This window comes from Serpula lacrymans (genome assembly GCF_000218685.1).
Source record: "Serpula lacrymans var. lacrymans S7.9 unplaced genomic scaffold SERLAscaffold_13, whole genome shotgun sequence".
Taxonomy (NCBI): Eukaryota; Fungi; Basidiomycota; class Agaricomycetes; order Boletales; family Serpulaceae; genus Serpula; species Serpula lacrymans.
In genome coordinates, this window is record NW_006763302.1 from 1,211,575 (window position 1) to 1,236,851 (window position 25,277).

A 25,277-nucleotide genomic window follows, 5' to 3' on the forward strand; every position below is an offset into this window, starting at 1 on the left:
GAGAAGATGAAGAACCTCCCCATCAAATGGACCATCACGGGCTTACAAAAAATTTCTGGATGTTGGGGATACAGAAAAAAGCAAGGGACATATCCGCCAATTTATACAACAGACAAATAACGCTGCACTTAAACAAGATATATGTGCTGTATGCGGAAGATTGATGTTTGCTTATGGCTTAACAAAGATCCTAGTCTCGTCAATACCTCACAAAAGCTGCCTGTTTCCCTATTCACCACATTGTAAACAATACCAAGACTTTCACTAGCAAATGGTTTATGGATGGGTGAAGTACCTGTTGAGCTGAGCAGGTTAACAATCACTGAGAGGAGGTTGATACCATGATATTTCTCAGTGGTACATGTCATCAAGCTTTATCCAAAAAAAATTGGTGCAAAAGATTGGGATGCCAAAGGTTTGAATAGTGGAATCAGGGAAAATGTATCGACATACTGATTGCCAACCAAGGACATTCTCAACATGGTAGCCAATCCAATCTTACCACACAGTCTTAGTGTGCTTTCGTCAACTGTTGGAGTGACAATTGTTGGGCCAAAGAATATACCTGAAAGATGCATGAATGGCCTATTCCTAGTACAAAGAAATGCTGTGCAAGATGCACTGAAGTTCCTGCAGCATAACAGCCCATTATACTCTGATATAATAATCAGTGAAGATTGCATTGCTACCAGATAATAATGTTCCTCCAGAGCTAATGGACAATGTTCAATATTCGTCTGACATTGATCAACTTGAGATAGAACGTTCAAACTATGTACCAGACGGAAGTGAAGATAAGGATTGTCAACATTTAGCGGGGAAATAAGCTCATACCCAGTGACTTGCAGAGAATCTGAACATTTCAGGAGTTACAGATATGGAGGATGATGAAGATGAACACAGCTCTGCCGAGCAAGGTAAGAAAATTTGCGTAGTCTCACATGGTCAGCTATTAAATTATCCCAAAGAGGCTACCATACCATTACAAACTCTAGGAGTGGTCAATGCATCTGGAAGCGACATTCAAGAAAATGGACTACTTGCTCATGCATTGGCGAATGTATCAAAAGATCTGAAAAAAGGAGGTTATTCAATCAGAGGATTACTGTTTGTCAATGAATACCCTTGGACTGATGAGGAAGGGATGAATTATGAGGGATAAGCAGAGGATCCTAATCACATGCTTGGTACTTTCCCTTGGTTGTTTCCATATGGGCAGGGTGGCTTTGAAACGAACAAGAAAAAAAAGGTCACTTATGAACTCCATGTGCAATGGGCATTACACTATGGAGATAAGAGGTTTCAACTGGATCATCAATTCATGTCCCGAGCATTTGGGGTTATACAGAAGAGACAAGTCTGTCGGTCTGCATGTTTACAACTTAGCAAAAACACATTCCATCAAAATGAAGAAGCCACATGATCATTAAACATCTCAGACTTTGCAATTGCAAGCAAAGAGGAGGGCCAAAAGAAGACCATATCAAACCCTACCATAAGATCACTCAAAAGGCACTTATCCACCATCAGGGCTAAAGTAATGGGTACAGATGAATCCAGGATTAAACTTCAAAAACAAGTTTGGGGATTCACCATTATGAAAAATCCACCATCAATTTGATTGAGGATAAACCCTTCTGATTCTCATAATCCTATAGCCCAGGTTTTTACAGGTGCAGAAATCAATCTAGATGACTTCATTTCCACGGCAGGCCCTAACTTGACGGCCAGGTCACATGCTGTAGCATTGGATCCGTATGCGGCTGCTCAATTCTTTCATCTGATAGTAAAGATTGTCATCAAAACTTTGTTAGGATTTAAAGGATAGTAACGTGGATCCATTGATCAAACTTGCAGCCACGCCGGTCATTGCTGTTTTGGCTAGAAGATGTGTTGCACCTAATCTTTTGAACGTGTTGGATATTGCATTCAACATCGTTGTCTTCCCCGTGCCACCTTGCCCATTTATAACCATGAGTATTTGGTTGGTCTTCAACCCATTCAGGTAATTCTGTGTGCTGTTTGCTATTATGTCATGTGCCATACATTGGTCTACGTTCAAGTGTTGGATATGAGTATTGTGCATGCTTATGTTAATGGGGTTAGGTTGTGCAACTACTGTGGGAGTTGTTTGATTTTTGCTATTTTGAATGATTGCCATATCCTGAACATTTTCTTGTCCTTCAGGTGTCTCGTACATGGGCAATCCAAGCATTGTATTTTTCCAACCCTGCAAGTATTGTATTGTTGCTGATGTTTGTTAGAAATATTTCTAAATTGTCAACATATTTGCGCTCACAATGCTGAACTGCTTTACAAGGTGCTTTATAGACCGTCGCAGGCTTTTGTCTCTGTGAAAATCCCAATGTCTTCTGCAATGTTGATTGCACATGCTGCATACAATTGTTCCGCAGGAGTTTCTTGTTGTCTGTCTGCATCTTCTATGTCTTGTTCAGTCACAATGACTGCTTCTGTTTCCTGCTGACTTGAAGATATATCTGCAGAAAGCTCTTTTAATATCTCTTGTAGCCCTCTATATGTTTGTATTGTCCATGAAAGTAGATAGAAAGTGCGCGCAGTTGTTTGACTGATAGTCGTGCGTTACTCTGTGATTATTCCTGTTGTAGGATCCAGGCAATTGTTTTAGGTGGTTTTTCTCGGTTGTTGGTCCGGTTCATCACTTGCCTTCCCCATGCTATTTTGTGATTCTCTTTCGTGGTTGGGTGCACTCCAAATGATCGGCGCTCATGCCGCTAAATGGCGCAATGTCTGACACACCCAATCAAAATATCATGCCAGTAAAGAGTTTGACACATTCTGTCTTGCAATACAAAGAAAACAAAAAAAAGGATTTGCAAGTCAAAAAACCGATCATCAGCACCAATTGTTGAATGCAAATCGGTAAATGCCGGGTCCAGGTCTGCCCCAGAGGGCCATGATATTTCATTGCTCTGAGGATATGGTGTGCTCAAATTACAACAAATATGAATAAATTTATACTATCGTTGGACAATAGGTGCAATTGGTCTGGGGAGAAGTTGAATAACCCACCAGTTGTTGAGCTTTAGACTGTCAAAACTTGACCAGTAGATATATTTTTTAGTTTTCTAGCTGCCTATGTAGAAAAATAAGCAAGAACTTGAAGCATTGGAGTAGCGGAACAAAACCAAAAAGACGACACATGTTTTGGAATGGTTCTGCAATTTCTGGTCACTGGGTCACAGGGGCACTCACAGACCAAATCAGGCGGAGCTTACAAGTCAAATTCTGCCAGGTCACACCAAGTCCTGACGCTGGTGGTATGCCACAGGATAAGCCAAAGCAAAGGAGTATTTGGTGAAAAAAACACTTTTTTAGGTACGGTGGAAGCACAAGGACGGGGAACACTTCATCCCCACATGATAATATTGTTATCAGGAGCTCCAACGTCATTGATAATGAAAGATTTGCTACAAACTACACAATTCAGAGAACACATTGTCAATGATGAGAACTATTGTTAGAAAAACCACACACAAAACAAACTAACACACAATCCTCCCAGATTCCACGAAACTTGTTTATGGGCTTTGCCTCCTAGAACAGTGGAGTGGTCTGGTTGTTCATGGGGTGGTACGTATAAAGATCCTTCAAAGTAAAACCCAGAGGTGTATGGGTGTGGGTTTTGAGGAGGAGGGATAGTTGGATTATAGAAGATAGGGGCTTTGTGGCGAGTATAGACAAGCACTACCTTGCTAATTGTAGCACAAGGTAGGTTTGAGAATGACAAGATGACGAGGTGACAAAGTTCCCAGTGATAGCAGGCTCCTGATGCACAGACTGTAGTGCTCAGAAGGACTCTAATCAAAAGGGATGACAATGACTTTCAAAAAGTGACGAGTGACGATGACAGCAGTTAACAGTGGTAGTAGTGGGAAATGTTGTGACCACACTGGATCACAAGTAGTAGTGAGTAGTGAACTTCAGATTAGAGAAGAAGTCTGGATTCGTGTTCTTGTTTTTTTACAAGATAAAATACAGGGGTTTATATAGTGAAAGAAAAGTAGGCTATGCACAGTATAGCTGTGTAAAAAGAATGAGAAAGAATATGAAGGAAGGAATGTACGCTGACAAATTCTGCATAGGTAGTACAGGATAAGATTGTCAAAAAAAGGACAAAAAGGGATAGAACAATGAATGCTGTGAGTAATGTCACAGATTTGTACAGCCATAAAGTAAAGTCCAAAAGCAAAAAAAGAGCAGGAAAATCATGATGTGATGGGAAGATGCAGTAAAAAAAGGCAAGGCGGAACACTATCAGTATCAACACAATTCCTTTATTGTCAGTCAGGCATTCTAAGAAATATGTGTCCATAAAAATGATTCAAAAATCAAAATTAATTGCACTGTAAATGAATGTTCTGCTGAAAAAAAGAAACTAGAGCCATCGGTCCACCACCTAGTCCAAATCTGACAGTTCCATGGCCTTACCAATGGACTGGTTGTGTTGGACCACCTGGTCAAACAAGGGAGGGAGAGGAGTAGTCCGTATTTGGAACAAGTGAGTCCCAGGCAGTGTTGTCATGCACCAAAGTTGATTGGTAGCAAGGACAGGTGTCAATAACGAAGCAAGTATTCAAAAAGACTCGCCTTTGCGCCACACAGGCACAGTGCCACGTGGAATAGTAATTAATATTGCCTTTTTCGAACTTGTGGCTGATCAGCATCACCTCTATTAGGCAATCCAGTCACGCTCACCTTTGCTTTTCTATTCGGTACCCTCCACGTTTCGGCATTTCAACAAATTTTTGCGTCGCCACTGGCTACACATTGCATTGCGCCCTCGCTTTTGTCGTTTCCTTCACTCCCCTTCCTTTGCCTAGCCCCACCATGGGCCCCTTCCTCTCCTTTTTATTCTCACCTGACAGTCATTTCTGGATCCCCATTCTAATTCACTTTTTTGTCACCTCCACCCTCCTCCTCCTCATCTTATTTGCACCCCTACCATTTCTGATGTCACCACTTCCTATCCGCTTCCGTCGCCAATCCATTGACTACCACGTGCCACTGCTGATATCAGCAAAGCCCCGGCGGCCGGTCCAAATAGGGCAACAGGTCCATCTTCATGACGTCGATCTGCCATCATATACTATCAAAACATCGGTCGCTCGTCTTGCCTGGTTGGAGCGTGGGTGGGTAGTTTTTGAGCTGGAGAAGATTCATCCCCTTGCGTTGCCCATGTTCATTGCTGTCCCATTCACTTGGGTACACTTATCTTTTGTCCATCGTCTTCGCTACAGCTACACCTACCACACGCTGCCTGGGACTCACTTGTTCCAAATTGGAACTACTCCTCTCCCTCCCTCGTTTGATCAGGTGGTCCAACACAACCAGTCTATTGGTAAAGCCATGGAACTGTCGGATTTGGACTAGGTGGTGGACCGGTGGCTCCAGTTTCTTTTTTTTCAGCAGAACATTCATTTGCAGTGCAATTATTTTTGATTTTTGAATCATTTTTATGGACACATATTTTTTTAGAATGGCTGACTGACAATAAAGGAACTGTGTTGATACTAATAGTGTTTTTCCTTGCCCTTTTTTTTACTGCATCTTCCCATGACATCATGATTTTCCTGCTCTCTTTTTGCTATTGGACTTTACTTTATGGCTGTACAAACCTGTAACATTACTCACAGCATTCATTGTTCTATCCCTTTCTTTCCCTTATTTTGATGATCTTATCCTGTAGCAACTACGCAGGATTTGTCAGCATATATTCCTTCCTTCATGTTCTTTCTCATTCTTTTTGCACAGCTATACTGTGCATTGCCTACCTTTCTTTTCACTATATAAACTCCTGTATTTTACCTTGTAAAAACAACAAAGAACTCGATTCCAGACTTTTTCTCTAAATCTCAAGTTCACTACTCTGCTACTTGTGATCCAGTGTGGTCACAATACTTCCCACTGTTACCACTGCTATCTGCTGTCATCATCACTCCTCATTTTTGAAAGTCACTGTCATCCCTTTCGTTTAGAGTCCTTCTGAGCACTACAGTTTGTGCGTCAGGAGCCTGCTATCACTGGGAACCTTGTCACCTCGTCATCTTTGTCATTCTCAAACCTACTTTGTGCTACGATTAGCAAGGTAGTGCTCATCTATACTTGTCATTAAGCCCCCATCTTCTATCAATTTAACTATCCCTCCTCCTCAAAACCCACACCCATACATCTCTGGGTTTTACTTTGAAGGACCTTCATACATACCACCCCACAAACAACCAGAGCACCCAATGTTCTAGGAGGCAAAGCCCATAAACAAATTCCGTGGAATCTGGGAGGATTGTTTGTTAGTTTGTTTTTGTGTGTGGTTTTCTAACAACAGTTCTCATCATTGACAATTGGAGCCCACCGCGAGGGGTGGTTTCCTTCAAGCTAAATACCAACCATTTCATTGCCATCACTGTCTAATTTATCATCTACACCTTCTATCTCACCCACCGCTTTATCTGTCCCATCCCTCTCTTCCAGTAACTCAATTTCTGTACCAGCTTCTACTCAGCAAGCTTCACGTTTACCCCCTATATTTTCCACTATGAATCAACCTACTACTCTCTCAGTCATCACTATGCCAATTCCTGGCACTCATTATGCTCCTAAGAAGTTCAAGGGAGACTATACTCGTGTCAGGGATTTTGTTCTCCACTATGAACGTATCTGTCATGCAAACAATGTCACTGCTGACGATGAAAAATGCTCAAGCATTCTCCAATACTGCTCCACATATGTTTGCGAAATTATTGAAGGAATGAAGCACTTCATTACGCCCTCATGGAACAGTCTCAAAGACAAAATTCTCCAGTACTTTGATGCTGCAAAAGCAGAGGCCAAATTTAAAGAGCATCATCTTAAACAGCTGGTTGATGCTTCGCACGAGAAGAAAATGGGCTCTCTGGACGATTTCAAGAGCTACATGAGGAAGTATGTTCGTGTTGGAGGATGGCTTCTTGCCAAATCTAAAATCACCCAGGACGTATTCAATCGCTTTTTCTGGAAAGGACTATCCAAAACCCTTCGTCATCGCGTTGAAAACAGACTCCTTCAGAGGGATCCTACCCTTGATCTCTCTCAGCCTTTTGCTTTTGATGATGTTGTCAAAGCTGTAGAGCATGTCCTTTGCAGAGATCGCTTTGATGCTCTCTCAGACTTTTGCTTTTGATGATGTTGTCAAAGCTGTAGAGCATGTCCTTCGCAGAGATCACTTTGATGATGAATATTTTGACTCTGATGATTCGGATTCAGACTCGGATTCAGAGAGCTTTTCCAGTTCTTCAGACGATTCTTCTGACTCTGACAAAGAGGCAGAACCACCTCGTTATATCAGGAAAACCACCAAGCAGAAGAAAGAGAAAAAGCACACCTCTGAGACAGAGAAAGAGAGAAAGCTGTTGAGTCCTTCCAAGTTGAAGAAAACCCTTCATTCCTTAGACAAAGAAGAGCACACTGCTGTCAAGCAAGATGAAGTAGAAACACTTATCAAGAAGTTGGGTTCTATGACAATCGAAGATCCCAACTATCCTCTGCTCTACTATTGTGCTATCAAACTTGACACTGATGCTAGACTTATACTTTGCCCTCCCACTTTCATGAACCAGTCAGCCAGACCATCTCGATCCTCTCAAGGAAGCAGTAACTTACCCACTCAGCCTGCTACTTCACCCACTGCCACTCTGCCTACAGCACCTCGTGTTCCCTTCCTTTGCTATGGATGCGGAAAAACTGGTCATGGAGTTAATGAATGCGCAGATATGCTTGACTTACTGTCAAAGGGAATCATTAAGAAGGATGACACTGGTCGCTTTGTCATGTCTGATGGGTCCAGAATCATGCGATCAAGAGAGGAACCCATAGCAACTGCTGTACATCGCACTATCCCCAAGTCTAACCTCCTCACTACGACTTCTTTCATGTCCATTGCTGAAGTAGCTGACTCTGATTCTGGTTCAGATGAAGAACCTGTCTATGCAGTGGATTGTCCAGACAGAGTGTCTAAGGAGAAGCACAAGCAAGTCTTTGATGGTGTCTACATTCCTCCTAAACCAGATTGGGCCAAAGCTGTAAAAGGAAAGAATAAAGAAGAAGAGAAGCCTGTCGCTCCAACCATAGCCCCTGTTCCATCAAAACCACACATATTTGATATTGCACAGCCTATCTTTGATCCCACTAATGACGATGTAATCATGGAAGACGCTTCCCAGACCACCAAGAAGAATCCCCCTGCCGATAACAGAAGAACTACTCAAGACTTCATCTACACTTTCACAGAATCTTGACTCCAAAGCCATCATTGATCAAATTCTCAGCACCCCTATCCCCCTATCTATTGGTAATGTCATTGGTCTATCAAAAAAAGTTTCCCAGAATCTCCAAGAAATGATGAAACCCAAGCGCGTTAATTTTGGACTAGACAACAAACCCCAAAGCTTGACAGCTGAATCACTTTTTGCCATCACTCATGCCGACCTTATTCATGTTCCTGTTACCTCTAATGGAGAAACTATTACAGCTATTGTTGATTCAGGGTCTGCTCTCAATATAGTCAGCCGCACTATTTGGGAAAATCTCATTCGCCTTCCCATGGATACTAGTATTCAACCTGTAGTCAAAGATGCCAATGGAGGATTTGGTAGACTTGATGGTCTAGTCAACAATGTGGCTTTATACTGCGGAGAAGTCAAAACTTATGCCAATATCTTTGTTGGAAAAGACACTGGATACGATCTACTTCTTGGACAACCATGGACACATGGGAACTATGTCAGCATTGAAGAAAGACTTAATGGCACTTATCTCGTCTTCAGAAAGGATGGCAAAATCAAAAACCCAGCCCTTGAAGTCAAGGTATCATCAGATCATTGTCCTATTCACTATGTCAAACCAGTATCTGGAGTATCCAATACAGTATCCAGCTTCTTAGTCACGGACTATGACTTCAATGGAGAAGATCTCGATGGAAATACCGATGAACTGGAAACTGCTGCTGAAAGTGTCACCCCAGAAGAAAAAACTGTGCCTGTTCCAGATAATTCCCCAATTGGTTCAATTGAAAATTCTAGCACTCTCAGAGCACTGGAAGACCTGGAAACTTGTCTAGAAGAAACTATTGAAGCCCCTATCCCTATCCCCAATGCCAGCACCTTTGAAACATTCTTTGACTTTATTCGCTCAATCAGGGAAGATGAAAGGTCTGCTATCTTTGGTCTACTGAACAACCTTCGATATAGTCACAACATGAGTTCACTCTCACTGACTTCAGACTATGTCATGAGAGGACACCATGGCTTCGATGAAAACCACAACCTTTATGCTGATTATGTCCTGCTCCATGCTCATTTGCGATTTGACCAGAATCATGGACCTGGAAGAGCACAATCCATTATCAGTCGCTCAGGAACTGCACATATCCGCTTCTTTCCTCAAACAGAATCATTTCCAATTCCCACTGATGAAGATATAAATGGACCTCCATCACGTGATATGAATGGTCAAGTCAATGTGATGGTGGAGGTAATACAAGAATCCGATTTGGAGCCGATACACAATCATATAAATGGATTAATTAATGATGACTCATCCACTGATTCTGAATCACCACCCCCATATTCGTGTCAACAGTTACCATCAAATATCAGTGACTCACCCCCATCACCATCCTCTACCAATGCTACTATTGCTTCGTCACTTTCTCCTGATAATCGCACACTCATGCACCATAATCGCACACTCATGCATACTATTCGCAATGATAGTCAAGAGGATGAAAGGGAGATTGAATCCTCACCGCCCCTTCACTTATCCTTCTCCACAACAATAGGAGTGGAGCATCAACCTTCCATCAATATATCATCCGATATTACTCCATATCTTCGAACTTCCATACATCACTATCATCATTTTCCCACGTCACCATCAGCTCAGCCATTATCGATTATTCACACCAGTGCCAGAAATTCTACCCCGATTCTAACACATCTTCACTCCATCCTAAACACTTCTCCTTCGTTGTAAGTACAATAGGACGTGAGTGTGAATAGAGAATAAGAAGAAAAAGGATAAAAATAATAAGATACCGGCTGTGATCTCTAGTCCAAGGGCAAGAGGAGTGACAGGGATTGAGTCTGTTAACCACAACACGACAGGAATGCGATAAGAAAAATCAATTCCTCACATATCTCACCATCAATCGAGCAAGCCAATGGGTTGTGAGGTGAGATTGTCGACATTATACTGGATCCTAGAGAAATAGCCAATCAACATACATCCAAAGTTTACCTGCTCTACACCCCCCCGTTGCTTGTGTGCAAGCCAAAAAACCCACCCTCTATTATATTCCCCGGCCTTATTTCCGGTACAATCCCTTTGTTCCCGAGCGCATCAACCTTTTACATCAAGCCACATCATAAAATTAAACGCACTCAATTTGCAACTACTCCTGCAACAGCTTTTACCGACTTCAAATCCCAAGGCCAGACTTTGGAAACAGTTATCGTTAACATAGGTAAGACACCATCATTTCAGGTTTCGAAGTTCGGAGCATATGTAGCATTGTCCAGAGGTCGCGAAAGGGGATCGATTCGGCTGCTCAGGGATTTTGATGAAAAACTTGTCACAGTACACCCATCAGAGGATCTGAAGCTGGATGACTCAAGATTAGAAGAATTATACCGAATACCGAAATACAATATAGGCAGGGACACTATAATCTGACAAGAGCATAATTCACCTGTAGTTTATTGTACGAGAAGTTCCAACTACAATAGACCAGCAAAAAACCATTCAGAGATTGAGACACACGGAACGTTCCGATATTTTGTTTGCGTATGTTAAATTTGACAGAATTGTGGCTTGAGTGACATGGCATATGACGTAATTATGTACAATCATAATTTACTTATACACTCCTCATTAAGCTGGCCTTTTCTCCGGTCTGGCTAGCCACGCTGTGTCTACCAAGGTATTATACCCGCGCCTAGTATCGCAACTCTCGAAACCTAGTGGCACTCTGGCGGGTGGAACAGTTGCCAAATCCGCTGCTGGTACGACGGCAAAGGAGATTCTCTCTTTAGGGGCTTCAGGCGCCATTTACGCAGCTGTCACACTCAGCGCACTGGCATTCCCTGATGCTAGTATCAGCCTCATATTCCTCCCGTTCTTTGCGATTCCTATCCAGTCAGGTGTGGGTGCTATTATAGCCTTGGACGCTATTGGTATATTGCGTGGTTGGAAGTAAGAGATTGTATTGCTACTGCTTTGATTTTGTTTTGCTGATCTCTGGCTCTGGTACAGGATATTATGCGCATTTGAGCGGCGCGACTTTTGGAGTGTTGTACTATTTGTATGGACCACAATGGTGGGATTTTATGAGGATTATCCACGATCCTACGGAGGAAGAAAAAGAAAAGTCGGAAGCATAGATGGCCATTTTTCATTGTCAGTATCCTCTCTACTCAATACTATTAATTATTGTTAGGTACTACTACACGTGCACCACAAGAATATAAAGATGATTCAATGCATCACTATACTCTTGGATTATCTGCAAGTAACTACGTCAGATTAAAATGAGAAGTCTTACAGCTCGTTCAAGCTTTTAGCAGCCTATTCCATTGCACTTGTAATATCAAACCTGTGCGAGAACTAGAAGTCATGTTATCCCTCCCAACTGCAAGCAGCCTATTCCATTGCACTTGTAATATCAAACCTGTGCGAGAACTAGCAGTCATGTTATCCCTCCCAACTGCACATTCTGTGAAAGTCCGGTGAAAATGAGTGGGTGACAAATGTAATGCGATTTTGGGAGCTATGGTACAAAAGGTCTTGAAAGGATACAACAAACTACTTCAGCTGAGCCTCCAACTGTTCGAACTGATAATCATCATGCGCCTTGCTCATAACGGCGTGCGCACGAACCTCGGCATGCCACTTATTATTTTCATTGAGCGCGGCTGGGTATCTGTCCTCTCCTTCCTTCCCAGCCCAATCGAAATCAACGAGAAACCCTTGCTCCTTGGAAGAAACAACATTCGTGTCACGCAGGTCTCCGAACACAAACCTATTCTCGTGCAAGAGCTTTAGTGCCCTTTTAACATCCCTCAAGACAGCTTCGGGAACAGGTTTGGGCCTTGAACTGTTTCGCAGTCGCCAGATTGATGCACCGTCTTCGAGATGGTCCATGACGACCATAAAAAGGCCCCCGATGATTGGCTCGCACCAGTGGAGCTTTGGGGCCAGTTTGGCATCGGATAAGAGGCGGTGGGCTGCTTTACCGTACCGACTCGCAAACTTGACGACGACCTCGGTAGCACCATCAGGGGTGGCAGCGTCACCAAGGGTAGCCCGGTACAGCGCGGTGGTCCCAACTCCCAGGTCTGGCAAGCTGGTCGAAATGTGCTCGCCGGTTCGCAAGAGGACACCGTGGTAGGTCAGGCACGGCAATGCATTGCCTGATACTGAGGTTGGGTCAGGGTAGATTGCCGCAATAGTTACGTGGTTGCCCTGAACTGCGCGGTAGTGCGCTGCCAGTGCCGCTCGACACGATGAAAGGCACCTGAAGATTCGAGCCGCATGGATGATGTTCTCGGACAAGTGAAATCCGGGGGTGATATTGAAGGCGACTAGCCTGGATGCGTAGATAGAGCCAACACAGACAGCCACACCAATCTCGATCCGATTTCCCGAGAGACCGAGAAGCAAGACAGGGAAATTGCAGGATCCTTGAAAGTGCGCAAGCTAGAAAGGACACGTCAACGGAGATACGAACGTGGATGCGTGCTGCCGCACCTGGGGGTCCGACACAATCTTGCTGTAGTCGGCAAGACTTTGAACAAAAGGATCTCCGCCAATACCAGGGGCATTTTTCAGCTCCAGGATTGTGACAGGGAACTCACCTTGCCACCAACTCGCATCAGGCTGGATGTTCCCCACCCGGTCAAGCCTTTCCTCCCACTGACCAGGCTCCCCCATTAAGTGGTCGACGTGCTGCCGAATGGCGTTCCGGCGACTGTCCTCATTGTGATAAGACATGATTGTACTGCTGAGGAAGCTAGACGCGTGGCTGACATCATGTTCGGTCACCTCGAGATCGCCAAGCTCGGCGAGGGCCCGTTGTAGGTGCGCAAGTGGCGGGCTGAACATGGCGGCTGGGACTTGATCGAGGCACACAGGATGGCCATCGGCATTGAGGAACTTTGCCAATGCATCAGCGCTCCTTACAACTGCAGATGGGGAGGGGCTGGATGATAGTTTGGCGAACTGCTTGCCGAGCTCTGCAAAAATAATGAGGATTGAACAAGTGACAAGTGGGTGGACTCGTACTTTTCTTAATCTGTATCCGAGACCGCGCTTGAGGATCGTCAACAAAGTCAAGTAGCTCCTTGACTGAAACGGGGTGAGGGGGCTAGGGAGGGGTATGGAAACACATGAAAAAACGCACTCTCAGCATTGGCAACAATGATATGAAGAGTATCATCTGGCAGGGCTTCGGTGAACACGTCTTTAATGTTACGTAGAACACTGAGCTCGGCTGCCTCTGGCTGGATGCGAAGCCACTGAATGACACGGTCTGTCAGATCCACCTCGGGCTCTATCTTGACATCCGCCTATCCAGGGTCAGTCATTTGGCATCGTAGACTAGGTGGCAGACACACCTTGTACAGCACAAGGTCCCTCAGTGGGACATCATAGCTTTCCTCCTTGAGCTGCTTGTGGACCTCCCTCAACAGTGATTTGACTTTGAGATTGCCCTCAAAAATGATTTGCGTGAAAAACGGTGGCTCCACCGGAAAGTAGCAGCTGAGCTTGAGCTTCATGATGGGCATGGTTCATCTGTTTGGTTACGGCTGAATTCAGATCGATAGTAGTCTTCAGTCCCAGTCGGAAACGACACAATTTGTTAGTCTCCCCAGTCAGACCAAATTGATATGACAGTCGATATCAGTAACTACTAAGGTCTGATCCGAACTAAGAGTGGCGTACAGGAGCCCTCATTCGGTGTCAATAACACGACTTCTTGAAACTTCGCCAAAACCCGAGATCAGCAGAAATTCAACATAAACTCAACAACTTGAAACCCAGCGAGCGCTAACTCAAACTGCAAGAGCATCCTCAGACTTGCCTTTCGAAAGTCATTATCCAGGCAGGAGCCACATATATATTTATCGAGGAATAAGGGTTTTGACAATATGAATGGTATCTAGCTTTTTTTCGAGTCTAGTTTATTTCTTAGCACAGTTTTGGGTCTTCTGTATATTGCTTCCTTATTATCATTATCATGCTACAGTACTTCACTGGTTTAGCCTTTGAAAGGCATACAATTTATAAAGAATAAGTAGTAGACTGCCCTTGCTGATATTTCATAGGGGCCATGTAAGGATGTACTCAAATTTTAGTGGACCTGTGTTTCTCGTAAATGTGGCCGTTTCATGCCGATTTTGTGGTACCTGCTGACCATTCTCAGACTCGCCTTGTAAGCTTTATTGGTGCCGAATGGGGGGCTCCCGCACGCCACCCTTAGTTTGGACAAGACTAACAATTTGTACCAAATTACATAGAATTCTCACAAATGAGCATATTTATATCTAATCTAATACAATCCTGAACATTTCCCACAATTTAGAGTTGAGAGTATCAACATTGACTCAATCAACAGACTTGCGTGCGATCTCGTGCACCAGACTGAGTGCACAAATTACAACAGTCAACCTTATCAACATGAAAGCCAAGGTGACCTATACAAAGATCCCATAACATTTGGACTTGACGATGTTAACCTGTAGACCCTGACTCGGACCACGAAGCTAGACAGCATCAAGATTGCCATGGCATTTGTTAACGCCTTAAAAGAGGCTCATCTTGAAGACCCCCATATGAAACTTGATCCCGAGGCTCTCAATTGACTGCAAAACTTCCCGCAAGAAACATGTCACCTCAAAAGTCCATTTGAGCGATTTGCACTCGATTTTTTTCTAGCAACTACCAATGCGTCCAAACAGGCATCAAGTACATGACACCTACCACCAATTGCACCCTGAGAACATAGATAGGATCCAGTCACACTATCAAATCAAGCACCGTATGGCTGAGTTGAGCGGTGTTGAGTCACTGGTGCATGATATGTGTGTCAATACATGCATAGCATATACCGGACCCTTTGGACAAATGCCCAATGTGTCTTCAACCACAATACGACGAAGCAATGCTCATGCAATCTAAGGGGAAGAGAAAAGTTTCTTGTCAGCAATTCCATACAATGCCAATAGGCCCACAAATACAAGCTATTTGGCAAGACTCAGACAATGCAACTAATATGAGGTACTGGGAGATACAAACTCAAGAACTAAATAAAGAACTCAGTCTCAATGATGGAGTCCTCAGTTCCTATGACGACTTCTTCACTGGAAGCGACTACCTCAATGCCGTCGCAGATGGTTGGTGTAACAACCAAGAGTGATTTACTCTGGCGCACACAGGAACACGCTATATAGAAGAGGAAGTTGGGGAGTGGTTACCCCTTAGGCTGCAGTGAGTTAGTTGTGCTAGACAACAGGAGGACTCGCTGAGGAGTCTCCTGGGGTATATATACTACTACAGGTTTGTTTGTACATGTGTACTATACAGTTGCAAATAAAGTTTAAAGTCCGATGTCTAGCATGTGACCTGTCACATGGTGAGTCTAGACTTTGGTCAGGTGATGTGTCACGTGACTTATAAAAGTCGAAAATGTAAAGTAAAGTAAATGGTCACATGACTGGTCATGTGACTTGGAAAATGAAAAGTTAAAGTACAAAAATGAAGCGTAAGTAGGTGCTGGTATGTCAATTGTAACAGTTGGATACAAGCTGGTGATACAGTACTAATGTTCTCAATGGATGGTGCTCAGCTATATGAAAAAAAAGGCCTCCAACTGTTGGATCTATATCTGGGTAGTCTTTGACCTTTCGCCAGATAAACGATACAAGAAAAAACATGTTTTACCAGGGGGGATCATACCAGGACCAAACAAGCCAAAAAATATTGATTCCTTTATATTTCCAGGCCTACATCATCTCTCTGCCATCCAATGTGAAGGACTACGTATCTGGGACACCTCAAGAAACATTCTATTCATGTCAAAACTGTTCCTAGCACTTGTCACAGCAGATGGCCCAGCTATGGCCTATCTCAATGGACTAGTTGGACACAGCGGCAAGTTTGGCTGCCGACTATATTGCGGACTTCCTGGTCGACTGAAGGCTCAAAGTAGCCACTACAGCCCGGCACTACTCAAACCATCAGGAGACTACAATGTCTCTGGTTGTACCCATGACGACAACGACCCCCATAATCTCTCTTCTATATCATTGCAGACATACCTAGATAATCTTATCACTCTTACACATCAGGAAAAACCTAGCTACTTTTTATAGCTATCATAGCCACCATAGTGCTATATAGGGAAAATAGTAGCTATAGTACACCTAGACAAGTCCCTATTATATAGCGCTATATAGCAGCACTATTTTGAGACATTTGCTATACCAGTTATTATAGCACCTTTGTAATACATGTACTATACCTCTACTATAACTGCTACAATAGGACATAAAAGCTATCACTACCATAAAATATTATTCCAGGGCATTTATATTATTTTTACTGGTATTATAATCAGAGGTCATATTCAGTAAAATCAACATATATTTCTAATACGGTTGCATGACACATGTAATGATAAACTATCCTAACAAAGTTGAAACCATACCTTTAAATCAGATACTGTAAGTTATTCATACTGTGTACAATGCACTCAGTAATGTTATATAAATGCTACCATGGAATTACTCACCACAATTTCATAAATGGCTTGTGAGCTTCGATTGATAACTCATCAAGTTTGTGCAAGGCAATAACCCAATAAGTGACTACCACCAAGTATTAGATGGGTGAACTTAGCTCTGCCTATTCACCAATGACTCAGAAAAAATAAAAATGGTTATACATATACCAATAAATCACTGTAATGACAAAAGACATCAGTGGGGATAGCTAGAACTGATGAGTCCCATATATAAGAATTCTGGACACAAACTATACCTGAAGGTAGACTTATGATGTGGTGGTTGAATATTGTGGGGGCATTTATAGCGCTTATGCCAATGCAGATGGTGGCTGAGAATAAACAGAGCTTGTATTAGTGTCACATAAGATAATTGTAAAAAAGAAAACATACATCAAGCTAAGATACTCATTGAGTGTTGTATTAGCTTGACTTTGTTGCAAAAGGTAGAGAAAATCCAAGTGAAGCGTCCAAATGTACTGAGCTGTGATGTGACTGGTGACATAACACTAGTGCCACGTATACATCAAGAGCTGACTCTGAAAAAAAAAAATGGCACAAAATCTAATCTAATCATAGGAAGCGTGTGAAAATGGACAGTGACATTATCCATTTTCACACACTTTATTTTAGTGTTCAAAGTCAACTGCTAGAAAATTCTGCTTGGTGTGGCAATTTAAAGCTCCACTTAAAATTATTTCCCTGTTAAGCAAGCCACCTTGAATACACATCAAATCTAATCATGGGAACTGTGTGAAAATGAACAGTGACACTGTCCATTTTCACACACTCAATTATAGTGTTCAAAGTCAACTGCTGAAAAATTCGCTTTGGTGCCACATATTCAAACTCCACTTAAATCCATCCTTGTGCGTCAAGCAAAACCCTTCAAATTTGATGTGATGTTAGTGGTGTTCTTTAGTATCTGTATAATTGAATATTTGTGATAGATTTTTATAAAACCATGAGACTAGTCCATATACATAACAAACCATTGTATGAATAATAATAGCATTCTCATTACCACCAGAAAAATGTCTCATGGAAAACAACAAGCTATTATAGCTCCTATAGCTGCCATAGCACTTATAGCATCTATCATAGCAATGCCTGGTTGCTGAAATATACAAACAATATTTGGGACATATGTGATAGACTTTTATTACATAAATAAGCAGGCTAATATATGTGCCAAACCATTTAGTGAGTAATAATGGTGTTTTTATCACAATCAGAACAAAGTTCCCATAGATAGAAACAAGCCATTATGGCTACTATAGCTGCTATAGCTACCATAGCAGTTATGATATCTATTATAGAAAATTTTTGACTATTATAGTAATGCTATAGCTGTTATAGAAGCCATAGAAGCATGCTTAGCTATATAGAAAAATGGTTTTTCCTGATGCAGCCGCAACAAACGAGTCGCAATATCGCAAACTACACTTGAAAACGGGAATCAGCAAGCTGACTATCTTTTTAGGTTTCACAGCATCTCAAATTCTTGGGATACCAAATGTCTTCTCTTTGAGTTCATGAATAGCATCCTCAGACTGAGTCTGATTTCTCGCAGCAATATACACCTTTGCATTATATTCCAATAAAACCTACCATAGGGTCATGACACCAGTCAGTGTGAGCAGATGTTTTGGGTAGAAGCTGGAAAGCACAAAACCACATAATCACCCCCCTTGTCCGTCTCCTTCCCAATCCCTGTATTGGCACCGGTTACGATTATAATCTTCCCCGACAGATCTGGAATATGCTCGGCCACGAACTTGGACTGTGGAGGGAATGCCTCGCTAAACCACAATATAGCTGCGCAGAAACTCATTGTGATGAGCGTCTGGAAGTGGAGTTGATATTGGCAAGCTTGCATTAGATTTGTAGAGACTCGCAGTCTTGAGTTCAATGTTCAATATTTGGCTGTCAAGTCTCTGTGACACTGACTATGCGCGGATCAGACTTTCTGTTTTAATATATGTTTTTACACATCTTAGCACAGATCAGCACATTGAAATATAAATTATCTTATGCTTGGGTTCACCTTGAGTTGCATGCAAGTCAAATTTGAAATCTGCCTTAAGTGTGAATCACTAATCACATTAATCACATGTGTAAGCCTGAGGCAAACAACTGGGTGTTAGTTTTGGTGATTCTGCACCTTTGTGTGTTCTACTTATTTCTATTCCTTTCTCTATCTATTCCTCTATCATTCAGTATTGGTTGTGTTCTCTATTATTTTGCCTCTGTGGCTCCTTTGTTTACCTTTGTTTACAAAACTTCTGACAGTACTGCAGAGTCCAATGCTTCCTATTCTTTAGTTACTCACATTGGACTCTAGGTAATGTATACCTTCCATACCCTCTCATAATATAGTTACTCACATTGGACTCTAGGTACTGTATACCTTCTGTATTCTCTCATAATATAGTTACTCACATTGGACTCTAGTTTCCAGTCTCTGATAGCTCTCAGCAAGTGGTGAGACACTTCTTTTAAGCTTTGTTCTTGACACTGGGCTCTTCTACTTCAATGACTTCTTTCCTTCCAGCATAATTAAATGCAAACAAATCACTTTGCACCTGAAGACCCCAACAAAAGCTTGATTTGTGTTTGCATGAAACACAGTCAGGGTAAAGCTCACCAAATTTCTAGGTCTACCTGGTATCGGCACCTAGCTGAAGCTACAAAAGATGAGAAACAGAAGATTCAGATGGAAAAGGCTTTTCCCAACCTCACAGCCCTGTATGACTCCCAGCAGGCTGAGTCAAGTGCAGGCCCCAGCAGTGTAGGAGCACACAGCCTCATCCAAACATGTCAACAAAGGCGCTTGGGCAAATTATGCCAAATGGTGCAAACACGCTAAAAGTTCTGCCGTTCAAGTGAGTTATATATTCTGTTTACTACTGAGTTCTTTTTAACAAGGCCACCATGTTTACAGCTAAACGAGGCACCAATTCTATCCAAATTTCCACCACCAGATGCCTCCCCCCTGCGTTCTCTGCTGCAAGCCTCTGGGTCTTGTTATAGACCAACTTACAGCTTCTGTCATCCTTCCACAAATACAGCAAGAGATGCAATTTATTATGTTGGTACGGAATGCATCTTTTGATGACCCTATTAACAAATTGAGCCAGGAGGCTGTGGAGCACCTCAGAAATCCTCTGCAAAACCCCATCAAAATTGAGCACCCAGCAATCTGTCATAGTTTCCTGAAGCTGTTTCCGACATCCTCAGCTTTCATGCAGTTGAGAAGACAATTGCCGAGTATAGCGGAGTTGAGTATGTTGAGCATGATATGTGCCCAGAGTTGTGCATTGGCTTTACTGGCCCTTTTGCTAACCTCCATGCTTTTCCTGTGTGTGGGATGTCCTGATGGAGTCAGAACCAACTTCACACTAGCAATGGATGTACCAGAACTGCTGCAAAAAGATTCACCACTATTCCCCTTGGTCCCCAGCTCCAAGCACAGTATCGAGATCCCCAATCTGCTCGCAATATGTGTCACCTCCATGAGTGCACTCAGGGCATCACCTCTTTGAGAGACTGGAGAGATCCTAGTCATTGATGACATTGCCATGGGATTAGACTACCTTGGGCCAGTTTTTGATGGTGACATTAAAGGGAGTGACATCGTTCTTATGGTGTTGCTTGATGGTGCTCAACTTTATGAACACAAAGACTTGGATTGTTGGATGTATGTATGGATTATTGTGAATCTTGCCCCCGACAAGCGCTACCAGAAGATTTATGTCCGCCCTGGTGGTTTTATCCCTGGGCCTAACAAGCCAAAGAATTTGGACTCGTTTTAATGTGTCGGAATGCATCACATATCCACACTCCAGAAAGAGGGACTCAATATCTGGGATGCCAACCGCAACATTGTTTTTTGCTTGGACATCTACCTTCTTTTTCCAACTGCTGATGGCCTTGGCCTTGTTTATTGGGATGGAATGGTTGGACATAGTGGTAAAAATGGATGCCGTATATACTGTGGCATTCTGGGTCAGCACAAGAACCATGGTTAACATTACTATCCTATTCTCATTATGCCTCGTGATAAATATCCTCCTGATGGGAGTAGACACCCAGATATTGTGGTTTTTGACCTTCCATCAAGTGGTTCTGATATATATGCTGACCATCTCAAGAGGCTCATATCTTTCCTAATCAACCTCAATATGATAACCGCAAGACAGAAACAGGCATTACAAAAGCACCTTTAATCCTTGGTCTCAGTCCCTCACAATTACTGGGTGTTCCCTATTGCATGACAACTGATATAATGCATTTTGCTGGTAACCTCACTGATCTTTTGATTTCACTTTGGCATGGAATTATTGACTGTGATGGAACTGATGATTCTGAACAATGGGAATGGGCAGTTTTTGTCGATAATGAAGCTTGGGAAAGGTATGTACACATACAACATCAATTTCATGTCCCTAATATTGTACTACTGCAAGGTATAGAACATCTGTCTAGGATGCTGGGTCCCACCTACTGTAAGGACCATTTATTATTTTCTTATCTTCTCACTCGGTGTCCTGGTTCTCGAACACTTTTCCTGTCACACCTCTGGCTCTAGGGCTAAAGGTATTTTTTGCAATCCTGCTTCTTATAGCCCTAACAGGCTTTCTTAATCATTGTTACCACTTTGTATCACAGATCAGAGACTAGGTATTGCACCCAGCTAGCCAGCACAATGGGTAGGGGCTAGTAGTAGACATCTCGCCAACCAGCTCAAAGCCCCATCAGTGCCTGGATATACTAATAGATGCTTTAGTCAGGATCATACCTTATTATGAGGATACGGTTCCTGAACATGCGTGACAACATTTATTATTAGTATACTCTCTCACCTGCTGATTAATCTTCAAAGCCGTACAATAGTTATCCTTTTTTCTTATTGGTTGATTTTCCCCTCAGACCACTTTCTTCTTATTCCTCTTTTGGTCTGGGGGATAGACGGTTAGTTATATAAAGCCTTACCTATTCATGTAAAATTCCTTAGCTTTCTATAGAGGACTTGAGAGTAAACTCAGAAGTTTCTGGTGAGGAGTAAAGTGGATATTTCAAGTAATAGAAAGCTAAGGAACTAAGTGAAACTCAGCCGCTGCCCGATGTCGATGATGAAAACTGTTGTTAGAAAACCACACACAAAAACAAACTAACAAACAATCCTCCCAGATTCCACGGAACTTGTTTATGGGCTTTGCCTCCTAGAACAGTGGGTGCTCTGGTTGTTCGTGGGGTGGTATGTATGAAGGTCCTTCAAAGTAAAACCCAGAGATGTATGGGTGTGGGTTTTAAGGAGGAGGGATAGTTGAATTTATAGAAGATGGGGGCTTAATGACGAGTATAGATGAGCACTACCTTGCTAATTGTAGCACAAAGTAGGTTTGAGAATGACAAAGATGACAAGGTGACAAGGTTCCCAGTGATAGCAGGCTCCTGACGCACAAACTGTAGTGCTCAGAAGGACTCTAATCAAAAGGGATGACAGTGACTTTCAAAAATGACGAGTGACGATGACAGCAGATAGGAGTGGTAACAGTGGGAAGTATTGTGACCACACTGGATCACAAGTAGCAGAGTAGTGAACTTGAGATTTAGAGAAGAAGTCTGGAATTGAGTTCTTTGTTGTTTTTACAAGGTAAAATACAGGAGTTTATATAGTGAAAGAAAGGTAGGCTATGCACAGTATAGCTGCGCAAAAAGAATGAGAAAAAACATGAAGGAAGGAATGTACGCTGACAAATCCTGCGTAGTTGCTACAGGATAAGATCATCAAAATAAGGGAAAGAAAGGGATAGAACAATGAATGCTGTGAGTAATGTCACAGGTTTGTACAGCCATAAAATAAAGTCCAATAGCAAAAAGAGAGCAGGAAAATCATGATGTCATGGGAAGATGCAGTAAAAAAAGGCAAGGCAAAACACTATCAGTATCAACACAGTTCCTTTATTGTCAGTCAGGCATTTGTAAATGAATGTTCTGCTGAAAAAAAAGAAACTGGAGCCACCGGTCCACCACCTAGTCCAAATCCAACAGTTCCATGGCCTTACCAATGGACTGGTTGTGTTGGACCACCTGATCAAACGAGGGAGGGAGAGGAGTAGTTCCAATTTGGAACAAGTGAGTCCCAGGCAGCGTGTGGTAGGTGTAGCTGTAGCAAAGACAATGGACAAAAGATAAGTGTACCCAAGTGAATGGGATAGCGATGAACATGGGCGGCGCAAGGGGATAAACCTTCTCCAGCTCAAAAACTACCCACCCACGCTCCAACCAGGCAAGACGAGCGACCAATGTTTTGATAGTATATGATGGCAGATTGACGTCATGAAGATGGACCTGTTGCCCTATTTGGACCGGCTGCCGGGGCTTTGCTGATATCAGCAGTGGCACGTGGTAGTCAACGGATTGGATATCAGCAGTGGCATGTGGTAGTCAACGGATTGGATATCAGCAGCGGCACGTGGTAGTCAATGGATCGGCAACGGAAGTGGATAGGAAGTGGTGACATCAGAAATGGTGGGGGTGCAAATAATATGAGCAGGAGGAGGGTGGAGGTGACGAAAAAGTGGATTAGAATGGGGATCCAGAAACAACCGTCGGGTGAGAATAAAAAGGAGAGGAAGGGGCCCATGGTGGGGCTAGGCAAAGGAAGGGGAGTAAGGGAAACAACAAAAGCGAGGGCGCAATGAAATGTGTAGCCAGTGGTGACGTGAAAATTTGCCGAAATGCCGAAACACGGAAAGTACCGGATGGAAAAGCAAAGGTGAACGTGACTGGATTGCCTAATAGAGGTGGTGCTGATCAGCCACAAGTTCGAAACAGGCAATATTAATTACTATTCCACGTGGCACTGTGCCTGTGTGGCGCAAAGGCGAGTCTTTTCGAATATTCGCTTTGTTATTGACACCTGTCCATGCTACCAATCAATTTTGGTGCATGACATCGGAGAGGTGTGAATCAATTGTCCGGATTTTTGCAATGTGGTCCTGGATAGGTAATGTCCCATCCAAGGACAATTTGGTGAGTTGTTGGAATGAATAGAAGGCCGAGGCAATATTGGATGTTTGATGGAGTGAGACAAGTTTATCAAATAACTCCTTGGAGCTGGTGAGGTCTCCAGTCCTCATTAGGAGGGCATCAGAGATGTGGTCCTGGATGATTCCATGTGCCTTCTCATCCTTAAGTATCCAGGTGATCTCAGGATCCTCCGAGGAGGTAGGTTTTCCTGGTGAGGGCTTAAGCTCCTCTCCAGTAACAACCTGGAGAACATTTTCCCGACATAGCTTTGAGATGATCCGGAGTTTCCATATCTGAAAATTGTTGGGTCCAGTGAGAACTGGACATGCGGATGTATCGCGTGCTGTGGTCATGGTTCCGAGGTTGCCGTTTCAAATAAGAATTATTTCCTGCGTAGCTTTTGTGCACCAGGGCTCATAACCTAATAAACCTAAGTGAAACTCAGCTGCTGCCCGAGAGGCTATAGAAACGACTGAGGTATTCCTATACTAAACCCCCTACTACTTATAGTAGGAGGTGCTACTCACTACAGTATAATGACTCCTAGGAGTACAATTGTGCTCCTAGGAGAACAATGGTTACTCCATGGAGTGGTGGCTATGCTCCATGGAGAACAATGGCTGCTTCGGCAGAGACCAGGTTTATCTGGTTTTGTCATAAATATGTGAGTGTTTCTACTGACTACAAGTTGCTAGTATTTCACGTTTCTTATCTTACTTTGCGCACGCTCGTGGGAAGAGGAACACGGTGTTCGCACTGGAGCTCGCAAGACGGTATACTAATGAAGGAATCGTTTCTATCTCTTTAAACCCGGGCAACATACGATCGGATCTAACTCGCTACATCCCTCGCGTCGGCCAATCATACTGGTACGTCTTCTCTGTCAATAATTTCTTGATACGCAACTCTTTCTCTGAAACTGTTATAATCTAGAACGCCACCATTTTATACAGTGTCCAACATGGTGCTCTCACTCAGCTGTACGCAGGGACGACGGCTGAAGGCGCAGAGCTCAATGGCAAGGTAATTTTTCCCTCTCGTGGCCAATCATTTATTTACCTGTTAATGATTATATACCGTGTACTGCCAGTACCTGATTCCCTGGGCTAGAGTTGGCACGCCGCTAGCGGGCACGCAGGACCCAGAGCTTGGAAGGGCGCTATGGAGTTGGCTCGAAGAGCAGGTTTAGCACTTTTATAGTGATGATACACCTGTCAATGCCGAATTACTATGACGTGCGTGAAGCTCGTGACGTGTGACCCATGTGACAGCCTTGCAGAAATGTTCGGGTTCGATTCGTCAACGTTTCATGACTGCTTCGGCCTCGGGCACGTCGATGAGGCTCACCGATAGCCGCATCTCCAAAGTCCTTTGTGTTGCATGCAGT

At 43.1% G+C, this 25,277-nt stretch overlaps 6 protein-coding genes across 6 annotated transcripts; 3 read left to right on the plus strand and 3 right to left on the minus strand.

Annotated features, from left to right (window-relative positions):
• Positions 1-715: 715 nt before the first annotated feature.
• SERLADRAFT_442169 (uncharacterized protein) lies at positions 716-1,162 on the plus strand (the record flags this gene model as incomplete). Its single annotated transcript, XM_007322712.1, has 3 exons — positions 716-788; positions 849-917; positions 969-1,162. The coding sequence occupies 3 exons, from the start codon at positions 716-718 to the stop codon at positions 1,160-1,162; spliced, it is 336 nt and encodes a 111-aa protein (XP_007322774.1).
• A 5,412-nt stretch (positions 1,163-6,574) lies between these two features.
• SERLADRAFT_351877 (uncharacterized protein) lies at positions 6,575-7,198 on the plus strand (the record flags this gene model as incomplete). Its single annotated transcript, XM_007322713.1, has 1 exon — positions 6,575-7,198. The coding sequence occupies one exon, from the start codon at positions 6,575-6,577 to the stop codon at positions 7,196-7,198; it is 624 nt and encodes a 207-aa protein (XP_007322775.1).
• A 3,715-nt stretch (positions 7,199-10,913) lies between these two features.
• On the minus strand, positions 10,914-11,534 carry SERLADRAFT_400022 (uncharacterized protein; the record flags this gene model as incomplete). Its single annotated transcript, XM_007322714.1, has 2 exons — positions 10,914-11,265; positions 11,326-11,534. One exon carries the CDS (start codon positions 11,119-11,121, stop codon positions 10,945-10,947), a length of 177 nt encoding a protein of 58 aa, XP_007322776.1.
• Positions 11,535-11,807: 273 nt separating this feature from the next.
• SERLADRAFT_400023 (uncharacterized protein) lies at positions 11,808-13,072 on the minus strand (the record flags this gene model as incomplete). The annotated part of the gene is made up of 1 exon (XM_007322715.1): positions 11,808-13,072. A coding segment is annotated over one exon (334 nt), but the record flags the coding sequence as incomplete, so codon positions are not given.
• A 10,724-nt stretch (positions 13,073-23,796) lies between these two features.
• SERLADRAFT_442173 (uncharacterized protein) lies at positions 23,797-24,243 on the minus strand (the record flags this gene model as incomplete). The annotated part of the gene is made up of 1 exon (XM_007322716.1): positions 23,797-24,243. One exon carries the CDS (start codon positions 24,241-24,243, stop codon positions 23,797-23,799), a length of 447 nt encoding a protein of 148 aa, XP_007322778.1.
• Positions 24,244-24,506: 263 nt separating this feature from the next.
• SERLADRAFT_442174 (uncharacterized protein) lies at positions 24,507-25,243 on the plus strand (the record flags this gene model as incomplete). Its single annotated transcript, XM_007322717.1, has 5 exons — positions 24,507-24,529; positions 24,586-24,759; positions 24,844-24,913; positions 24,981-25,073; positions 25,136-25,243. 5 exons carry the CDS (start codon positions 24,507-24,509, stop codon positions 25,241-25,243), a joined length of 468 nt encoding a protein of 155 aa, XP_007322779.1.
• Between the last annotated feature and the right edge of the window lie 34 nt (positions 25,244-25,277).